We start from the raw sequence: 18,804 nt of genomic DNA on the forward strand, positions 1-18,804 counted from the left end.
ACAATCAACGGTGAGAAGCGGAGAGTCTCAGTGAGAGGCCGGGCGGCACCTTCTCTTTCCTAAATACTGAGTGCCTATGATACTCGATATGACAAAGCAAGTTATTGGCGCATGTAAATAACCAATGGACAACCTGCTCCCGAGGTAATCGGTTCTTTGAACCGGAACGAGCTTACTCACCAACAGGAGCTTGACATGAAAAAGTGGCTAGAATAAAAACCTACAGGAGGTAGCATACTTTTAAAACATAAGCCGATCATCCGATTTGACTTCTTGAGCCTCCAATTCGGATAATAATTGCGCCGCATAGAGGCTCAAGAAGTTAAATCGGTTGATCAGTTTATATGGGATCTACATCGAAGCATGCACCGATGTGACCCATTTACATTCCCAACCGACCTACATTATCAAAAGGAGTATTTATTCAAAATTCAGATGACTAGCTGAAAGAGAAACACAAACAAAGAGAACGTGCAAAAAAGTTGGGTGGCCTGCTGTGAATGTAAACACAGAACTGACATCTTAGGGGTCGATTATGGATGGCAAATCAGCTATAGTTGCGTTGCTAGATGTTAAAATCATGAATTAAAAAATAGTACAACGTTGGATTTTTTACAAAAATGGAAATATGATTGTGTGGTTTATATTTGTATTCAGTGGTGTATGCGTACATATGTTTGGCTCATTTGCACTTCTTTCCGGATTACATATGAGAAAGTTTTGCTTGTGTGTGTGTATTATAGTTAAGAACCATAACGAAAAATGACGCGAACTAGTAACATATACAAAATTTTGTATGTTACTAGTTCATTGATTTTGACAGATAGTGCACTCAATATTTTGTTGTTGGGCAACTGCCACTACCTGTAAATGAATATATCATGCAATTATATTACAGTTACCTTGCAAATTTATACAAGGTAGCCATTGGCCCAACAACAACAAAATCAACTATACATCCCATGGCGAAACAATTAAAGGGGGTGGCATTAGTACAACAAACACAAATCATGTGGTGCAATTCGCCATCAAGCTGATCGTCATTTTACCAACACACGCAACAAATATGCGTGCTTATGTGGATACGTGTGCGTGCATGAGCGAAAAATATGCGATAAAAATGATATAAATAAAAAGAGAATGCAAACAAAGATCTGACATCTTAATACCGTCAAAGGTGACATAATAGGCTTATGTCACCGTCAAAGGTGACATAATAGGCTTTCGTAACAAGGTGACATAATAGGCTTTGTAGATTTTTTTCTAGCAATTACGAATGCAAATTTATGTTTTGATAGGTCCATGGAACATGAAATAAAGTTATTTGCAATTAAAAACGTTTAATTTCAGTACATATGTATTATTAAAAATAGGTCAAAATTATAAATCGATGTTTGTCGCCATATTGTACTATTGTATTACGAATTTGTTTATTACAAATGTGTTGGTGTTTTTAGGCTTCACCATGGTTAAAATCCCCAAAAATCATGCTGGAGGCAAACCAAAATGCAGCCAGGATTGTGCGTGTGCAAAAAAAAATCGGCGCGTAGTTCCGAAGAATGGTTGATAGTGTGAAAAGATTTTACAGCAAAGAAAAAACTAAACTGGCGGGTAATAAAATAACATAAAGGAATCACAGACCGTCGGCCACAGCAGATTTATTGCAAATTTACTTGGATATAAATCCAGTAGGCCAGCTCTTACGTGTTGAAAAATATTGGGTTTCGAGCAGCTAAATAAAACCAAACGGCGATGTAAATAAAAAAAAAAATTATACGGTGCTTGAAGTTATTAATTTTTTTTGTGGTGGTTAATTATTTGTTTACACATTTTCATGTTGCGGGACTGCCAAAACACTATTACCGGAATCAATTGACAAATGTTCCCTAACATAATACACATTTTTATTTTGGTTGAATATAGAACAGAAATAGAATAGGCTAATTCCAAACGCAACAAATTGAAGGAAATTGAAGAATGCAAACGTGGTACATACAACATAAATATTATAAATATTATCTTATTTTAATAGTTTATTATCCATATAGAGATATATTGACGTGGAAAATGACGCTGAGGAGGAAAGATAACATATGTGGATCGAGATTTCATGGTACTGTACGCAAAATGCTTAGATTGGGATTTATTACGATTCATTTTAAAAATGGATATAAATTAATTTGATTATTATACTCTTTACAGACATGCCCCATCACCACATCAATGAACAATTTTCTTCCTTTTTCCGAAGCCTGGGATCATTAAATAAAAAAACATATTTTTATTTTTAAGCTATATATTTCGTGTTTTATACACAATTTAATTTAATGAAATAAAAAGTTTTTATAAAAAGTTGATTAAAAAAAGGCCAACTTCAATTAATTGGTTTATGAAAATTATAAAACACTTTAATTGAGTTTTTGAGCTCATCATAAATCCAAATTGCAAAATTGTGAATCAATAACACAATCTTTTATAGGACCAATTTCAGCAATTTTTTTATTGAATGTACAAATTTCGTAATTGAATCTAATTTTTACAAATTAATTAATTTTTCTGTGTCATCATGCGAACAGCTGAGTAAATTTTTTTTATTTTTGTTTTGATTTTTCAATAAATCAAAATGTCAAATGCTTGTTAACACAGATGTGATTTTTTTTTCTCTAAGAAACGATGTTTTATTTGTCCCGATATTCCCGGACACATGTGATGCACCAAGTAGTAGGTGTTGAGTCCCTGTCAGGTTCCGTTGAGACTTTTGTGTACGAATACCATTGCTGGCCTTTAGTTTAGTGACTACCAGTTTCTAGAGAGAAATCTGAAAACTGTTCGGGACATAGCATGTCCCGGACAAATGTAATACTCCAAATTGTAGGTGTTGAGTCTCTCTATCAGGTTCCATTGTGTTTGTATTGGGTTGCCCAAAAAGTAATTGCGGATTTTTTAAAAGAAAGTAAATGCATTTTTAATAAAACTTAGAATGAACTTTAATCAAATATACTTTTTTTACACTTTTTTCTAAAGCAAGCTAAAAGAAACAGCTGATAACTGACAGAAGAAAGAATGCAATTACAGAGTCACAAGCTGTGAAAAAATTTGTCAACGCCGACTATATGAAAAATCCGCAATTACTTTTTGGGCAACCCAATAGTTTATTGAAATCATGGTGCCGCCGTTTAGTGATTTTTCTATAACGGCGTCAATAGTTAAACATGCCTGGCATGAGTTTCATTCATATTTTTTAAGATACATTGATTAACAGGAAGTGGCAGTTGACCAACAACAAAATCAGTGATTAGTGCAACTCTGATTTTGTGTATGTAACTAGTTCGTTGTTTTGTGTGTGTTATAGTTTCTTACTATAATACACACACACAAATCCAAAACTCGTTGACAGATCGAAATTTTCGTTTGCAGGAAAGACATTTAAGGCCTAAACAGAATGAAAATGTTCTGCGTTGCTTCTGTGGAATCTGTGTGCAGAGTTGGGTTTTTGAAACGGAACGCTCAACTCAAGGCGGATTTGAAAAGGTGGTTTCACGCGAACACCTGTTAACAGTCGGCCAGGTTTGACGGTAATAAGATGACAGATTTTTGTTTGCATTGTCTTTGTTGTTATTTTTTTCTCTGCTCAGGTACGCAAACATATAACACGCATACAAATTTCTTTGTGTTTGTTGGCAAAAAGTCGATCAGCTTGATGACAACATGGCGGATTGCACCACACATTCGGTGAGGTCATGCGAATAGCTGAATACTTTTTATTTATTTTTGTTTTGATTTTGAAGTAAATCTAAATGTCAAAAGATTTTTTATTTGATCTTATTTTTCACACATATGTACAGTGTTATAATTATGGAAATGCAAATATAAAACACTTTTGTAAAAGATAAGTTGTAAAACGGCATTTACGGCATTTGTATCACCTCTACGGAATGTGTTCGCATTTTCTTCGTCACCATTTTTTTATAATGCGTTTTTACAGTTGTTCGGCCGAACATTTGAAGTCAGTATTAGGCTTCAACATTTTTTTACAGTTGTTCGGCCGAACACTTGAAGTCAGTATTAGGCTTCAACAGTAATCGATAGACGCCAATCATAGAAAAAGTAAAATGATTTTGATTTTTCTGTCATGCGAACACATTTCTCTACGGAATGTGTTCGCATTTTCTTCGTCACCATTTTTTTATAATGCGTTTTTACAGTTGTTCGGCCGAACATTTGAAGTCAGTATTAGGCTTCAACAACAATCGATAGACGCCAATCATAGAAAAAGTAAAATGATTTTGATTTTTCTGTCATGTCTGCTGGTTATGAGCTCGTATAACTCATACACCTCTATTTTCATCAAACTATTACAATTACCACGAATTACGATGTTCCATGTAAAGGCCCCATAATACTGTGCTTTTCGTGATGTAACGTATTTATCGATAACTCGATTTTGTAATCAACTATACGATTTTTTGCCTTCAAAGTCGATTTGTTTTACTTTTTTAACTAGTGAAAGTTGACTTCGTCTTTTCGACTTTTTTACACAAAAAGTCGATTAATCCCTGCATTTATGCATTTATTTTTTCGGAAGAAAGGAAAATGATAAAATTATTTGTTTTGCATATCGAGGGTGAATTATTAATCGCTAGAATTTAATTCTAAAGTTTTAGCTGCAATTGCACATACCCCAACAATGTCCCACCCTCCAGGAAACGCTAATGCGATAAAGAGATCTTCAAATGAAAGCCACGATGATGAAAGTAAGAAATTAAGATTGGAAAAGAGTGGGAGTAGCAGCAATATCCTAGCGACAAATGTGTCTTCGCAGGTGGCGAATGTAATTAGCATTGGATCTAGTACGGACGCAACTACAAAAAAATTCAAAGGCAGAAAAATCATAGCAGGTGATACCACCACGTCCCATCAGCAACATTACCAATTAATTGTCGAAGACAGTGCAAGTGCTGGCGCCTTTAGCGAGGAAAGTTGCGGCGGCATGGAAAACAACCCAAAAGCTTTCTCCACCCCAAGCGGAGTTGATGAAATGGTTCTGATAAGAAAACAAGTGCCTGGCAAAATCAGCGACAGCAATGATGTCACTATGGACGAACGAATTGTTCATATTGATGGAGATCCAGGTAGTACAGCTAACACCTCATACAACATGAGTGCACTAAGCACAAAACCAATTGGGAAACGTTTACAGATAGGTATGACTGACGCCAATAAAAAGGGGTTTGGAGATGGAATTGATTTGAAGCTAATTACCACAAGTGGTGACTCGCAAGGCTCGGGAAAATTTTCAATGATGACCGCTGGAGAAAAAAAGCCGGAACAGCAAATATTGTTAGCTGCATCTAGTGCATCTATAAATCCTCAAAGCACATTTACATACAGTCGTGTTTGTTCAGTTGGTAATATGACAGGGACTAGTGGGGAAACCGTCAATATAAAGAGTCTTCAGGGGGGAACTGTCAAGAATCAATCATTAGTAGTCTCTTCAAAGAAACTCTTACCTGAAGTTACCCAAACAACTGCCAAAGTGTCCATAGGCAATACAACGATATCGGTGCCGCTACTGAAACCCTTAAATTCATCCCAAATAATTCATCAATCAGGAGGCAACTCTTCGACCCAAGGTGGACAAACAGATGGTACCAAAAGTGTTATTCACACCATCCAAACAAGCGCAAGCCAGTCGCCGCAAACACAGCTGAGTAAAATACTCAATATAAAGAGGGGCCAGAAGGTAAACCAGCCTACATATGTCTCATTGTCCCAGCTCCAAATAAAACCGGTGTCATCTGCGAAAATTGTTCAAGCTAAGGTAGTCAGTAAGAAAATTCCATTGCAATTTCAAACAGTACAAGCAAACAAATCTACTTTGCTGCAACAATCATCGGGAGTCGTAACTATCACCTCTACAAAGCCGGAGTTGCAACAAAGCACCGCGCAGCATATCCAGGGCCACGGGCCGTCACCTCAGAAAAAGCAACAACTTAGTTTCGTGAAAGATTTGCCCGCAGGGGCGATTATCAAAACATCGTCAAATTCGAATGTTGATGAAATAATTGCCGCTTCACAAGCTCCGCCAACATCTTCCACATCCTCCTCTGACCAATCCGTTCTTATAACAGATAAGAACCAAGTTCTTAAGAGTATTCCTGGAGGTGGCGGTGCCGAAACATCGGGACCATCCATTCTACCAACTGAATTTTTACCGGCTAGTGTTAAAGTGGTTCACACTTCCACAGCTGGCAATATATCGGCAAGCAGTATAAGACACTCGCTACCAGCGAACAACGAGAGTGTGGAACAAAATCAAACGCCAACAACACAAAGAATCAACATCTGCCCAACAATTAGTATCGTAAGGCAGAATTCTCCTCAGTTGGTGACTACTTCCAGTAACATGTCCACGGTGTCTTTAAGTATGGCCGACACCGTAAGCGGCCAACAGAAATTAATATTAACCAAGTCACAATTTGCAAACGTCAACTCCTCGAACATCACCACTTCGTCGAGTGGAGGTGTAGCAACAAATTTTCCTCGAAACATTTCTTTAATGCTGGCTAAAACATCGGCAGGTCAGCAGGTTTTTACTAATGCCGGATCTAAAACTACGTTGTGTGTGACTACGTCCACATATAACAACCAGAGTAGATCAAATGCTCCCGCTCGAATGAATGTGAGTCTAAATCAAAACCTACCAACCAGTAGTTCAACATCGTTGAGTGTTGCGGCATCATCAACCAGTTCGCACAACGAGGTCGATGTTGTTACTGCATCTGATGTCACTGGAAATTTGCAAGATTCGGCAAATGCTACGCACCAACAACAGCCTCTTACACATCTGGGACAAACGAGCATTGTACAAAACCGTAAAATTATCCAAGTTTTGCCTAGTGGGCTTTATAGCAGCAGCGGAGGCAGCTTTGTCCAAATTTCCAAAACAAAAGTTGACACCGAAGATGACAAAAAGATGGTCGAATTGGATGTGCCCATCTCTCAGCAAAGCATACATCAACAAATACAACAGCAGCCACAGCAGCAAATGAGTGTTCAGCACCAGCAAGGGCCATCAGCACAACAGGCCGCAGCACAGCAGCATCAAATCCATTTGCAAATTCAACAGCAGTCGCAACAGCCACAACAACAACAGCAGCAGCAGCACTCTCAACAGCAAATACAAATACAGCAGTCGCATCAAATTCAACAACAGCACACCCAACAGCAGAGGAATCAGCTTTTGCAGCAACAAAGACAACTCATTCTACACAAACAACAAATACAACAACAATTGCAAAAGCAGCAACTAATTTTGCAACAACAGCAGCAGCAGCAGCAACAACACATACCGCAGAGTACGGATTTGGCTGTCTCAGAATCTATTTCAAATGCGACGCAAACATCAACATCGTCGTCGGTGTCATCGACGGCGGAGCAGCTGGCTCAACAACATTATCATGTCTCGGCAGCACATTCAACAAAAACTGAAGAAAGCAACAACGTGCTTCTTAAACAGTTGCTGCAAAACTCCAACAGTGCCCCACTTAACAATCAAACTTCACGTTCTGGGCCAGTTGGTACTGCCACTACTGTTCTGCCAGGACGAAAAGTCATTAATGTCAGAGCTCCCAGCTTGGGACTGGTTAGCTCTTTGGAAGCACAATTAGCCCGACCTGTTATACCACCTGTTCCGGCTAGTGAGTCGAGTACTCATGCATCATCAACACCGCCCACAAGCGCATCGGGAGGAGCCCTATCCCAAAATTCAAAATTGACCATTGACAATTCAAAAGCGGCGTCATTAAATTTGGGAAGTTCATGTTCCGCCCCATCGTCACCACACACAACTACATCTGCGTCTACCACAGCTTCTTCCCATGTCTCTTCTTCGAAAGCTTTAGTTCAAAATTCAGACAAAACCAAATTTGCATCATCACCGTTAATCTCAAAGGAAACGTCTTTTGTGTCCAAGCCGCCACCGTTAGCAGAGCCAAATGAACAGAGTAATGACATATTGCCCATGCAATCATCATCGGGAGATCCCAGCAACACTAAGGGCACAGAGCAAACACATCAACAGTTTGAACACTTAACATCGCCGACAACTGGACAACAAATGCTAAGTCAGTCTTCTTTAAAAGCATTTACTCAAAATTCATCGCAGGTGACACTAACGACCAAGGTTACAAAATATATCCAAGATCCAAAAAAAGCTAGCGATCATCATCAGCATTTGCAACACCAGCAACAGCACCTGCAGCAGAACACTTCGCAGTTGCAACAGCAGCCACATCCCGCAGCTAGAACATACACAAATACTGCGAACAAAGAAAAGTAAGTTACTTAGATTTGGTTTTCCTTTTGAATTCGAGTAGTGCATGTTATTTTCTGGTCTTAGTGTTTATGGGGCAGGCAACAGATAGTTAACGTGAATGGTAATTTTAGTGAAGTTCTTAATGTAAGGAGTGGATTGATGAAAGGATCGGTTTTTGATCCCTTCCTGTTTATTTTGTTTATTAATGATGAGTTGGGAGAATTTTCAGACTGGTGTATTTCATTCGCTTTTCCAGCTGATTTCCAGTCTAGGTTAGAGTGGCAGTCTATTTTCCAAACTGACTCACTTTAGACCACAGTCTAAGTTTAATTTAGTACTATTACCTAATTTATACCACATATTTTTACTATGGAGTTATATGTCTGTTTGGTGAGAATTGAAAGAGGGCGAGCGTTGGAAACTTGACCATTTCAGGTGCTCACAATATTTACTGTTCATGTGGGCGGAACAAATGTTACATTCGCTACCTACTCCTAAAACCCATTAATTTTTATTTTTTTTTTTTATTTATTAATGTCATATCATATATATAATACAAAATGCCTTGCGGCCAATAACTGTATTCACACCTATACGATATGAAAACGGTAAAAAATAAAATCTAATACAAAAATTAAAACAAAAAATTTATAAGTAGCAAAATTAGCTCCCCAGCCATAAAAAACAAAAAATATATTTATGAACATACTTAAAATATAGTAACCATAAGAAATTAACTAGGTCAGTGATGACCCAGAATTTGTTAAATCGGCAACATGTCCTTTGATGGCAACTTCCTACTCTATTCTCAAATACCTTGAATTTGAGCCCCATATTGTCATAATAAGGCTACATGTCCGTTGGTGCCTTTTGGGGTAAAACTCTCCGAAAGTTGGATCCACATTTCAAAATAAGGTTCGCGGACCCTCCCCCTTACCCCAAAAGTACCACCCAAAAATAAAAGTGGACCGATCGGGACAATATGGGACTCAAATCAAAGGTATTCAAAAGTAGAGTAAGAATTTCATATCAAAAATTGGGTCCATTTAACTGGGGGCCGCCCCGACCCCAAAACCCCCTAAAATAGGCTTATTGGACGGTAATGACAATATGGGGCTCGAATGAAAGGTATTCGGGAGTAGATTACGAATATATTCAGGAAGGAGGTAAAGGATATTTAATTTGTTGGTTTTGGAAGGGGGCGGACCCTCTCCTGTTACCCCAAAAACGCCACTCAAAAGCAAAAGTGGACTGATAGGGATAACATGGGTATCGAATGAAATATATTTGAGAGTAGAATACGAATACGTTATAAAAATTTGGGGTTCAAGTATCCAAGGAGAAGCCCAACCCCAAAAACTGCTCCAAAGAGACATATTGGATGTACATATCAATATACGACTCAAATGAAATGTATTCGGGAGTAGACTACGAATATGACATAAAAAATGAGGTCCAAGTAATTGATGGTCGCCCCCCATCCCCGATAAGCCCGCCAAATGGGAATATTACTCAATCATAGCTTGATGAAACTCAAATGAAAGACATTTGAGAGCAGATTACTACTTCTAGAATTTAAGGTGCTTTAAGTCCGACATGTTATGTGACCCATCAAAACAATGGGGAATCAAGTGATAGATTTTTTTGAGTAGTGTGCGTCATTCAAATTTGTGCTCAAGTGGCAGATGGAAAGTGGCGCACAACCCTCATATAGACGGCCTCTACCAAACGGCTGTATACACTAATCATAAGAATATCTGATATCTTTATTCTGCTCATGTATATAGCGGACCACCTCACCCCAAAACTGTAGATCAATCATAATGACCTAACAGGACACAAATAAATGTAGGCCGCCATACCGCCAAAGTTATGAGTTCAGCATGAAAGCAGGAGTTGCAAACCTTAACTTTAAGGTTGCAATCATTTTTAGCTCATCGTTAGACAAGACCAGTCGACGTGCTGCTGGGCGGAGTTGACAAATTTTTTCACAGCTTGTGACTCTGTAATTGCATTCTTTCTTCTGTCAGTTATCAGCTGTTACTTTTAGCTTGCTTTAGAAAAAAAAGTGTAAAAAAGTATATTTGATTAAAGTTCATTCTAAGTTATATTAAAAATGCATTTACTTTCTATATATATATATATATATATATATATATATATATATATATATATATATATATATATATATATATATATATATATATATATATATATATATATATATATATATATATATATATGTAAAATTCTATAGAAAAAAGAATTTTGGAGAAAAATCTTATTAGTTAAAATGTTGTCAAAATTTTAGAGTGAGAATAAGAAACATATTTTTCGAGTGGTGAAAACGACGGTGCAGCGATGCGGGCAGGGCTTAGCTATCTATATACACAACAATGTGAGTAGATAGTTGAGCCAGGTTCGTAAAAATACCAGATTTCGGAAATGGGTAGGGCGATTTAAGCGAAAAAATTGAAAATTGCGATTTAATTGAAAATTGTAATATATTTTTAACTGTAATTAGGCAAAAATTTCCAAATTAATAGTACTCCTCTCCAACATAACATTATCGAGGCAGTTGAGCGGGCCGGGCTCGGCTAGTATATATATAAAAATCAATTTGTGTTTGTATGTTCCGTATAGGCTCAAAAAGGGCTGAAACGATTTTCTTGACCTTTTCACAGATTACGCATAATGATCCCGTCGTGAAAGTATGGTAAATTTTTTGATATCGGAAGGGGGAACGGACCCTCTCCCTTCCCCTAATTTTCAAACACGCCAGATCGCGGAAATAGGTGGTTCGATTTGAGCGAAATTTTGTGTGCCTTCTTATAGTAATCTAAAAACAAAGATTTGGTATCCAAATTTTGAGTGTGGTATATATATATATTGGGTTGCCCAAAAAGTAATTGCGGATTTTTCATATAGTCGGCGTTGATAAATTTTTTCACAGCTTGAGACTCTGTAATTTCATTCTTTCTTCTGTCAGTTTTCAGCTGTTACTTTTAGCTTGCTTTAGAAAAAAGTGTAAAAAAAGTATATTTGATTAAAGTAAAAATACGCAATTACTTTTTGGGCAGCCCAATATACATACCTTTGAGATTAGAAAACGAAACGAACGAACGAACGAAACGTACTTTATTTCCAATTTTGGGGCTAAGAATTGGGGGGAAGCCTCATCCCATAAATTCCCCTTAAATGGTAATATGGTGTTTAAATAAATGGTATTTGAGAGTAAAGCACGATGCTGATACTATTTCAGGGCTAAGTGTCTGGAGGACCAATTCATGTTGTTATACTCTATTCAAGCGACAAAAAGCCATTTAATCCTCGAAAATAAATATTCAAAGGATAGTTTTGTTCTATAGATTCTGGAAGAAGGCGCAGAAGAGCGGACCGGGTTCAGCTGGAAAATCACAGATGCAAAATTATACTTAAAATATCAAATTGTTAGGAAAATCCCCAAAAAAGATTGGGTCCATTTTAACCAACGACACCTGTTGACCACTATTTGTAACTGAAAAATATAACAGAAAGATGGGGTCTATTTTTACTAACGACATCTGGCATCCAAAAGCTGCAATTAATATACTGTATCTTTATGTATTGTAGGTCTTTGTTCATTCATTAAGTTCATAGTTCAAGAGTTGTATCCATATCCCACTTTAACGTCAAATGCCCTAGTTTAATTTTAAATAATTTTCACATTTTTGTTTCCTTTTTTCGCAATTTAATTGTTTTGTTTTATAATTTACACGTTTATAATCAAACATACTTTGATCTTGTGGCTGCTACCTTCATGTCAAGTAGGCAAAAAAATCAACAAAAATTTGCTGTGTTTATGCTTCTTCTTCTTTTATTGAAAATTAATTCCTCATTTTCATGGCTTTTCGGTAAGGAAAATTAATTTGCATATATATTCGTCGCTTCTCTGGAAAAATATCTTTCGATTGATGCCAATTTCACCGCCTTTGTAAAACCCTTGGCCGTGTAATAGTATAAATATTACTCAAGCTTCACTCGTGCATGAATGATAATCGTCTGTTAAATAATGCATCTAAAAGTAAGACCCTCATGTTTTCATCAGCTGTCGTTGAATGTATTCACGTCAGTTTAAATGGCATAGATTTTAGACCCGTAAACCAGATTGATTGCCTCGGCGTTTTGATGGATGAAGAAGAAGATTGAAGAATTTATACAATACCAATTAGTTGTTGGTGCTTTTTATCCGATACCTCCTTATTATGCCCTTTGTGCTCCATTGCCTTGAAGTTTATTTTGGCATAACGCTGTCCGTTCAGCAATTGGTTAAAAGAGTTGTTCGGTTTGTTTATGATCTTGATCTTGTTAAATTTCTTGGCTGTACCTTTTCCGCATATGTCAATTCGCCGCTGCTCTTGTTATTTTTTAAGCCCGTTAATAACCGCTGTCCAAATTTTCTTTTCGGCTTGTTTGAGTTTACTTAGTCTACTAAAAGAAATCAATTGATTATTTCAGGGGTGTCGGATTCTTTTGTGTTGAGAAAAGCCCGGATGTACAGTGCTTATTTCACCATCATTTTACAATTCTAGACCCAATATTTTATTTAATTTGTAACCTTTATGTCGTTTATTTTTAACTACACTTAACGAAGAACGAGGGATCATTTTTGTTTAATATTGATTAATTCTTTTGCCAATGTGTTGAGATAAATAAAATAAATTTCCTAAAAAAACTTATAATTCCTTTTCAGAAACATTGTAAATATCACCACTCATGCCTCCTCCCATTCTACATCCACTATGAACGTGGTCACCCCAAATGCAAGTCAACAGCAACAGCAGCAGTTAATGACTGAAGTTCAACAACAACAACAACAACAACAACAGCAACAACAACAACAACATAATAAATTGTTTCATGCAACGACAGATTCCAATGTGGGCGATAGTATTGGCCAAACACAAACCAAAGCAAGAGAACCGACAACTACTCAATTAGCCACTACTAATCAAAATATACCACGACAGGACGCTGTAAAGCCGACGGCATTGCAAGCTGTGAAAATGGAAATCGATGAGCCGAATTCTATGCAACCTTACCAGGTCCATCAACAGCAACAACAGCAGTTACAAATACAACAACATCAGCAGCATCAGCAACAACAACAACATCAGCAGCAACAACAACAGCAACAACAACAACATCGCCAACAAAATACTACACCCAGCCCCATGTCGTCGACTGCAACACCGACAAATTCAACTTCCGTACCATCAACGCCAACTGCGGAATGTCAGCCACCGATAAATATAATAAATAAACAACAAATTTTGCTGCAACAGCAGGCGCAAGCACAAGCACAGTCCAAAACTCAAAGTCCATCGTCGGTAACATCGGGTCCAAGTCCGGCCCCAAAAGAAGGTGATAATCGCAAAAAACGGAAACGTGAACAACACAAGCAACGTAAAACCGTAACCGTTAACACCAAAGAATCGCCTGCCAACAGCTCTACAACGCCAAATTGTTCATCAAGTGCTGCGAGCGCCGCAAACAACAAGAAGCGTTCCCGTAAATCACTGAAGCTGGAGGAGGATTATGATTCGTTCATAGAAAATATGATGTTGCATTTACGCCAAATGCCCCCAATGCAGGTGTTGGAGCCTCAATTGAATGTCAATTATGGTGTATGCAATTTGTATGGCTGGCGTAACTGCACCAGTTCGAGCAATTCCCCCCTCAAGGAAAGTCGCCAAAGTGAACGGGGAAATCTTTTTGAGCAGGAACTGGAGGGAGAATATGGCGCAGGTTACATTCGCAATAAAGTGCCTTTTTATGATTTGAAAAAGTTTCATGGTCACAAATCAACCGATGATCCAAATTCATCGTCTTCCATTCAGAATAACTACTACGACCAGGAATTTACCTCATTTACATACAAATCGGAACCCGAAAAGCTCAACAACTGGGTCAAGGTATATCGCGAGCGATCTGTGGATTCGACGGAGATAGTTACCAACAAGTTGCTAATGCCTGTGGACCCTGTTAAAACGATGCATTTGAATATGGTACAACAGGAAACATTTCCAGGGTTAATTCTTATGAGCAGCACCCAACAGAGGTTGGGTCGAATGTCGCCTGTAATACCTTTGGTAAACTCAATGGCTTTAATAACCAAACGTAAAAAGACTCCATTAAAACCGTTAGAAAACGACGCCGACAATGGACTGTACATCAAGGAAATTCCCGAAGATATGGACTATAAAGGAAGGTAAGGTCCCATTTGAACATGCGTACATTGCACCTTTAATCATGCCAATTACTCAAATTTGCCTTTGGTTGTTTTCTGATTTTCCTTTGCAGTTTAAAAACTAGTCCCAATAGTCAAAATGTAATTATCTCGTTGCCAAGTTCATCAGCTGAACGGCTGTTGGACGTCCTGAAGAACTTGGCAAATCTGTTGCAAATTACGACACCTATACCATACAAGGTGGTCGATGAAGCCGACTCGGAGTTTGAAGAGAAGCCCCCTGTCCTATCTTCAAGTGATCGCGACATGGCGATAAGAAATCTGTCCATACAAGACATTCTGAACGGTCGGTCGCAGATGTGCCGCTCTTGTGGCAAAGCCATCAAGGGGCGCTGTTTGAAAAACAATAATAACAACACCAAGAGTGCAATACAAGTAAAACTACTGCATCCGCCACAGCCGCGGTACTTTTGCAACAAAATTTGTTTTATTCAATTCCGCTTGAGCAGCCAAAAGAAGCAGCTGAGCGCTTCGACCATACAATCAGTATTAGCATCCCAAGAAGGAACAACGTTCGAGAGCGACTTTATGGACGATTTTTTGGACATCAAACCAGATGTTTCCAATTTGCTGGAAGAGAAGAAGGAGAAAGAGCTGGAGGAGGTGAAGGTGTCCACAGAACCCGAGCTAAAACCGAAAAAAAATTCTTTCCGATACTACAATGCAAAGTGCTTTCAATCGCCAGCGACAGCCAAACGAATGTCGGAAAAAGAAATCCGGGACATGCTATTTAAAATGGACATTACAATGACGGTGACCTCTGCATTAAGTACCTCCAACGAGCTTCCCCAGCAGTCCATTGAGGATCGTCGAAGTTGTGTGTTGTGCTCTCAACTCGGGGATGGGGTCAGTGATGGTCCCTCACGCCTCTTAAATTATGATGTTGACAAATGGGTGCATCTGAATTGTGCTCTCTGGTCCACAGAGGTGTACGAGACCATAAGTGGTGGCTTAATGAATTTCCATATGGCCCTGCAAATCGGTCTCAATCAGTCGTGCAACACTTGCCAGCAACTGGGAGCGACAGTGAAGTGCTATAAAACACGGTGTGGCGCTGTGTTCCATTTGCCCTGTGCTATACGGGACCAGTGCGTTTTCTACCAAAACAAAACGATTCACTGCCAAGCACATGCATCACGCAACGATAAAGATAAGGAGCTGCTCTCGTTATCCGTGCCGCGTAGAGTGTTTGTCGAGCGGGATGAAAATCGGCAAGTGGCTGCTATCATGCATCACTCGGAGATGGTAAACCTGCTGCGTGTGGGCAGTTTGATTTTCCTTAACGTGGGGCAACTACTGCCGCACCAATTAGAGGCCTTTCACACATCGAATTGCATCTACCCTATCGGCTACAAAATTGTAAGATTTTGCCAGCGGCGGTTGGTTTTACACTAATTAACTTTATCCATGTCTTATTCTGTTCTTTCTGCCTAGATTCGTTTCTATTGGTCAATGCGTCGACCAAATAAACGATGTCGCTATGTGTGCTCTATAGCAGAGGTTTCGGGACGACCTGAGTTTCGCATCGTGGTGCAGGAACCTGCCGAGGCCGACCTGGAATTGCGCGATGTTTCGCCAAAAGCGGTGTGGCAGCATGTTCTTCAATCTATTTCAGAAATACGTAGATCTCATAACTTGGTGAAGCTCCATTCCGAATTCATAAGTGGTGAAGATTTGTTTGGTCTGACAGAGCCCTCCATAGTGCGCATAATTGAGAGCCTCCCTGGCGTTGAAACGTTGACAAACTACCGCTTCAAATATGGTCGCAATCCTCTGTTAGATTTGCCATTAGCTTTGAATCCTTCAGGAGCAGCTCGTACTGAGCCAAAGTTGAGACAGCTGATGGGATGGAAGAGGCATCATCCCCAGAGAACTTGCAGTTCGGTCAGTTCTTTGGGTAGCCAAGGACATCAGGCTGCGCTGCCATCTGTTGCCGCCGCCGGTGAGGTCACCTGTCCGTACAGCAAACAGTTTGTGCACTCCAAGAGCTCGCAATACAAAAAAATGAAGCAAGAATGGCGAAACAATGTATACTTGGCAAGGTAAGGTCCTATGCATGCAAATGTCATGTTGATATCCGTCTATCCTCTCGCTAGATCGAAAATAGCTGGTTTGGGTTTGTACGCTGCCCGAGATATGGAGAAACACACAATGATCATTGAATACATCGGAGAGGTCATCCGCACAGAAGTTTCTGAAATACGAGAAAAACAATATGAAGCTAGAGTAAGTTACTTTCGTTCATTCGTTCGTTAGGTTCTTTCCATTGCCCATTTCTAATGTGTTGCCATAATTAATGTGTCACCCAGAACCGCGGGATCTATATGTTCCGTTTGGATGAAGATCGCGTTGTCGACGCAACACTGTGTGGGGGCTTAGCTCGCTACATAAACCATTCATGCAATCCCAATTGCGTCACCGAGATTGTGGAAGTCGATCGTGAGTTGCGCATTATAATCTTTGCTAAGCGCCGGATAAATCGCAGCGAAGAGGTAATTAAACTCGATTTCTATTCCCAATTTGCATATACAAAGAAAAACAAATCAAAAACAATATTTTTCTCCCGTTCTTTCAGCTTTCGTACGATTACAAATTTGATATAGAAGATGACGGTAGCAAAATACCATGCATGTGCGGTGCTCCAAATTGTCGAAAATGGATGAACTAATCGATGAACCCCCCCCCCCCAAACCCAGACCAATTGAACAAAGCAAAACTATGTAATAATAAGTATAACCCAATATCCTAGGTAATCTTTTCGTGCATAAATTCAATCCAATTAAACATATAGTAACTAATTTTATTACGATGCACTACATTATGGAGATAGAAAGGGAAGTCCCAGTCCCATTTCAATTTTAATAATACACAACTAGCAACTAACACCCCTCCCAGTCTCCCAGTCTCCCTGCCCCTTTTACCCCTTTATATATACGTTTGTCGTGTACAAACGCAATTTTGTACATAGTTCATAATTGTTTAACCATAACAGTAATAAATCAATTACTTTTCTTTTACTAATTACTAAGCCAGTGATTATATACATAAAGAGGTATATATATATATATATATTGATAGAAATATATGTATAAATACTTGAGCTTTGGCATAAGATATATATTTTCTTACTCCCTTCATTTTGTCATATAATATCTTATTGCGCAGTGTTTCAGCGGAGCCGAGAATACTTTACATTTTATTTTCTACACTTATTATACAACATACATACCTATATGCGTATGCAGTTTACAAAGTTTTAAATCTAATGTAGTGCATTCGAATTTTGTTATAGATGATAGCTATGATGTAAACATGTAAAAATAGATATCGCCTATAAATTATTCTTATTATTGTTAAAAACTTTCTCAATTTGATACATGTTAAGTGAACAAAAAAAAAAAAACATTTTAAAAAACAAATATTCATATATACGAATATTTTATTATATTTGAGATAAAAACATATAAAATAAAATGTTTAACGTAAAAATTGCAGCTAATGGTCATTGGTTTATTTGCTCATTAATTTGCCTTGACTGAGAACACAATTTCGGCTATGCTCAGAGCGCGAATTATCGCATACGTGGTCGAGAGCATTTTCGTATCGAATGAAATTTCATCTCGTATTTAATGAATATTTTACCACTTTAATACACGTTTTAATGTAACGCTTATTATAAATCATTTTTGTCTCAGATCCAGATCCCTCTGGACTTACACCACCTGGATCCGGATATTCAACAGATAGCTACAACAACAACAACAATTGGTTTGCCAAAGAGAAACCTTAATCAATGTGTGTTCGTTCGGACCGTTGAAACGGTAAGCCGGTGTGTGCTGCACAATTCACACGTATTCTTACACCGGTATTCACAAAACTTAATATAGATTTGAAATGGGTTTATTTGACAGATCTCCTTTATAGAACTGTCAAATAAACCTGTTTTAAAGAATCATTAAATTTTGTGATTACGGTCTTTATTCTCTTGGCTTAAGTCGTTGTTGAGACAGCAATGAATGAACACATGCATGAGTGTACCCATCATTCTTTTAGTTTTGATTTAAAAACAATGTTTTATTCTGAATTTACGCTAGACAAGAAAGGGAGTTATTAAATTTTCTTATTTTTTTGTTTAATTTAATTTTTAACCATGGAGAGAATCAAATAAGCAAAAGCGTGCATACATAGTTCGGCCGAC

At 38.2% G+C, this 18,804-nt stretch overlaps 1 protein-coding gene and 1 long non-coding RNA gene across 3 annotated transcripts; both read left to right on the plus strand.

Moving 5' to 3' along the window:
• The first annotated feature begins 1,598 nt into the window (after positions 1-1,598).
• LOC106086139 (uncharacterized) lies at positions 1,599-2,297 on the plus strand. Its single transcript, XR_001221080.2, has 3 exons — positions 1,599-1,988; positions 2,049-2,113; positions 2,203-2,297. It is a non-coding gene; the product is annotated as an uncharacterized LOC106086139 (long non-coding RNA).
• A 2,244-nt stretch (positions 2,298-4,541) lies between these two features.
• On the plus strand, positions 4,542-17,619 carry LOC106086147 (histone-lysine N-methyltransferase trr). 2 transcript variants are annotated; one of them, XM_013250692.2, is made up of 8 exons: positions 4,670-4,754; positions 4,823-8,337; positions 13,050-14,567; positions 14,660-15,965; positions 16,041-16,648; positions 16,703-16,832; positions 16,916-17,098; positions 17,182-17,619. In XM_013250692.2, exons 1-8 carry the CDS (start codon positions 4,734-4,736, stop codon positions 17,272-17,274), a joined length of 7,374 nt encoding a protein of 2,457 aa, XP_013106146.2. In that variant the 5' UTR covers positions 4,670-4,733; the 3' UTR covers positions 17,275-17,619. The 2 variants fall into 2 exon arrangements, with proteins under 2 accessions (XP_013106144.2, XP_013106146.2); XM_013250690.2 differs by having other exon boundaries at positions 4,542-8,337.
• The last annotated feature ends 1,185 nt before the right edge of the window (positions 17,620-18,804 follow it).

This window comes from Stomoxys calcitrans, chromosome 5 (assembly GCF_963082655.1).
Source record: "Stomoxys calcitrans chromosome 5, idStoCalc2.1, whole genome shotgun sequence".
Lineage (NCBI taxonomy): Eukaryota > Metazoa > Arthropoda > Insecta > Diptera > Muscidae > Stomoxys > Stomoxys calcitrans.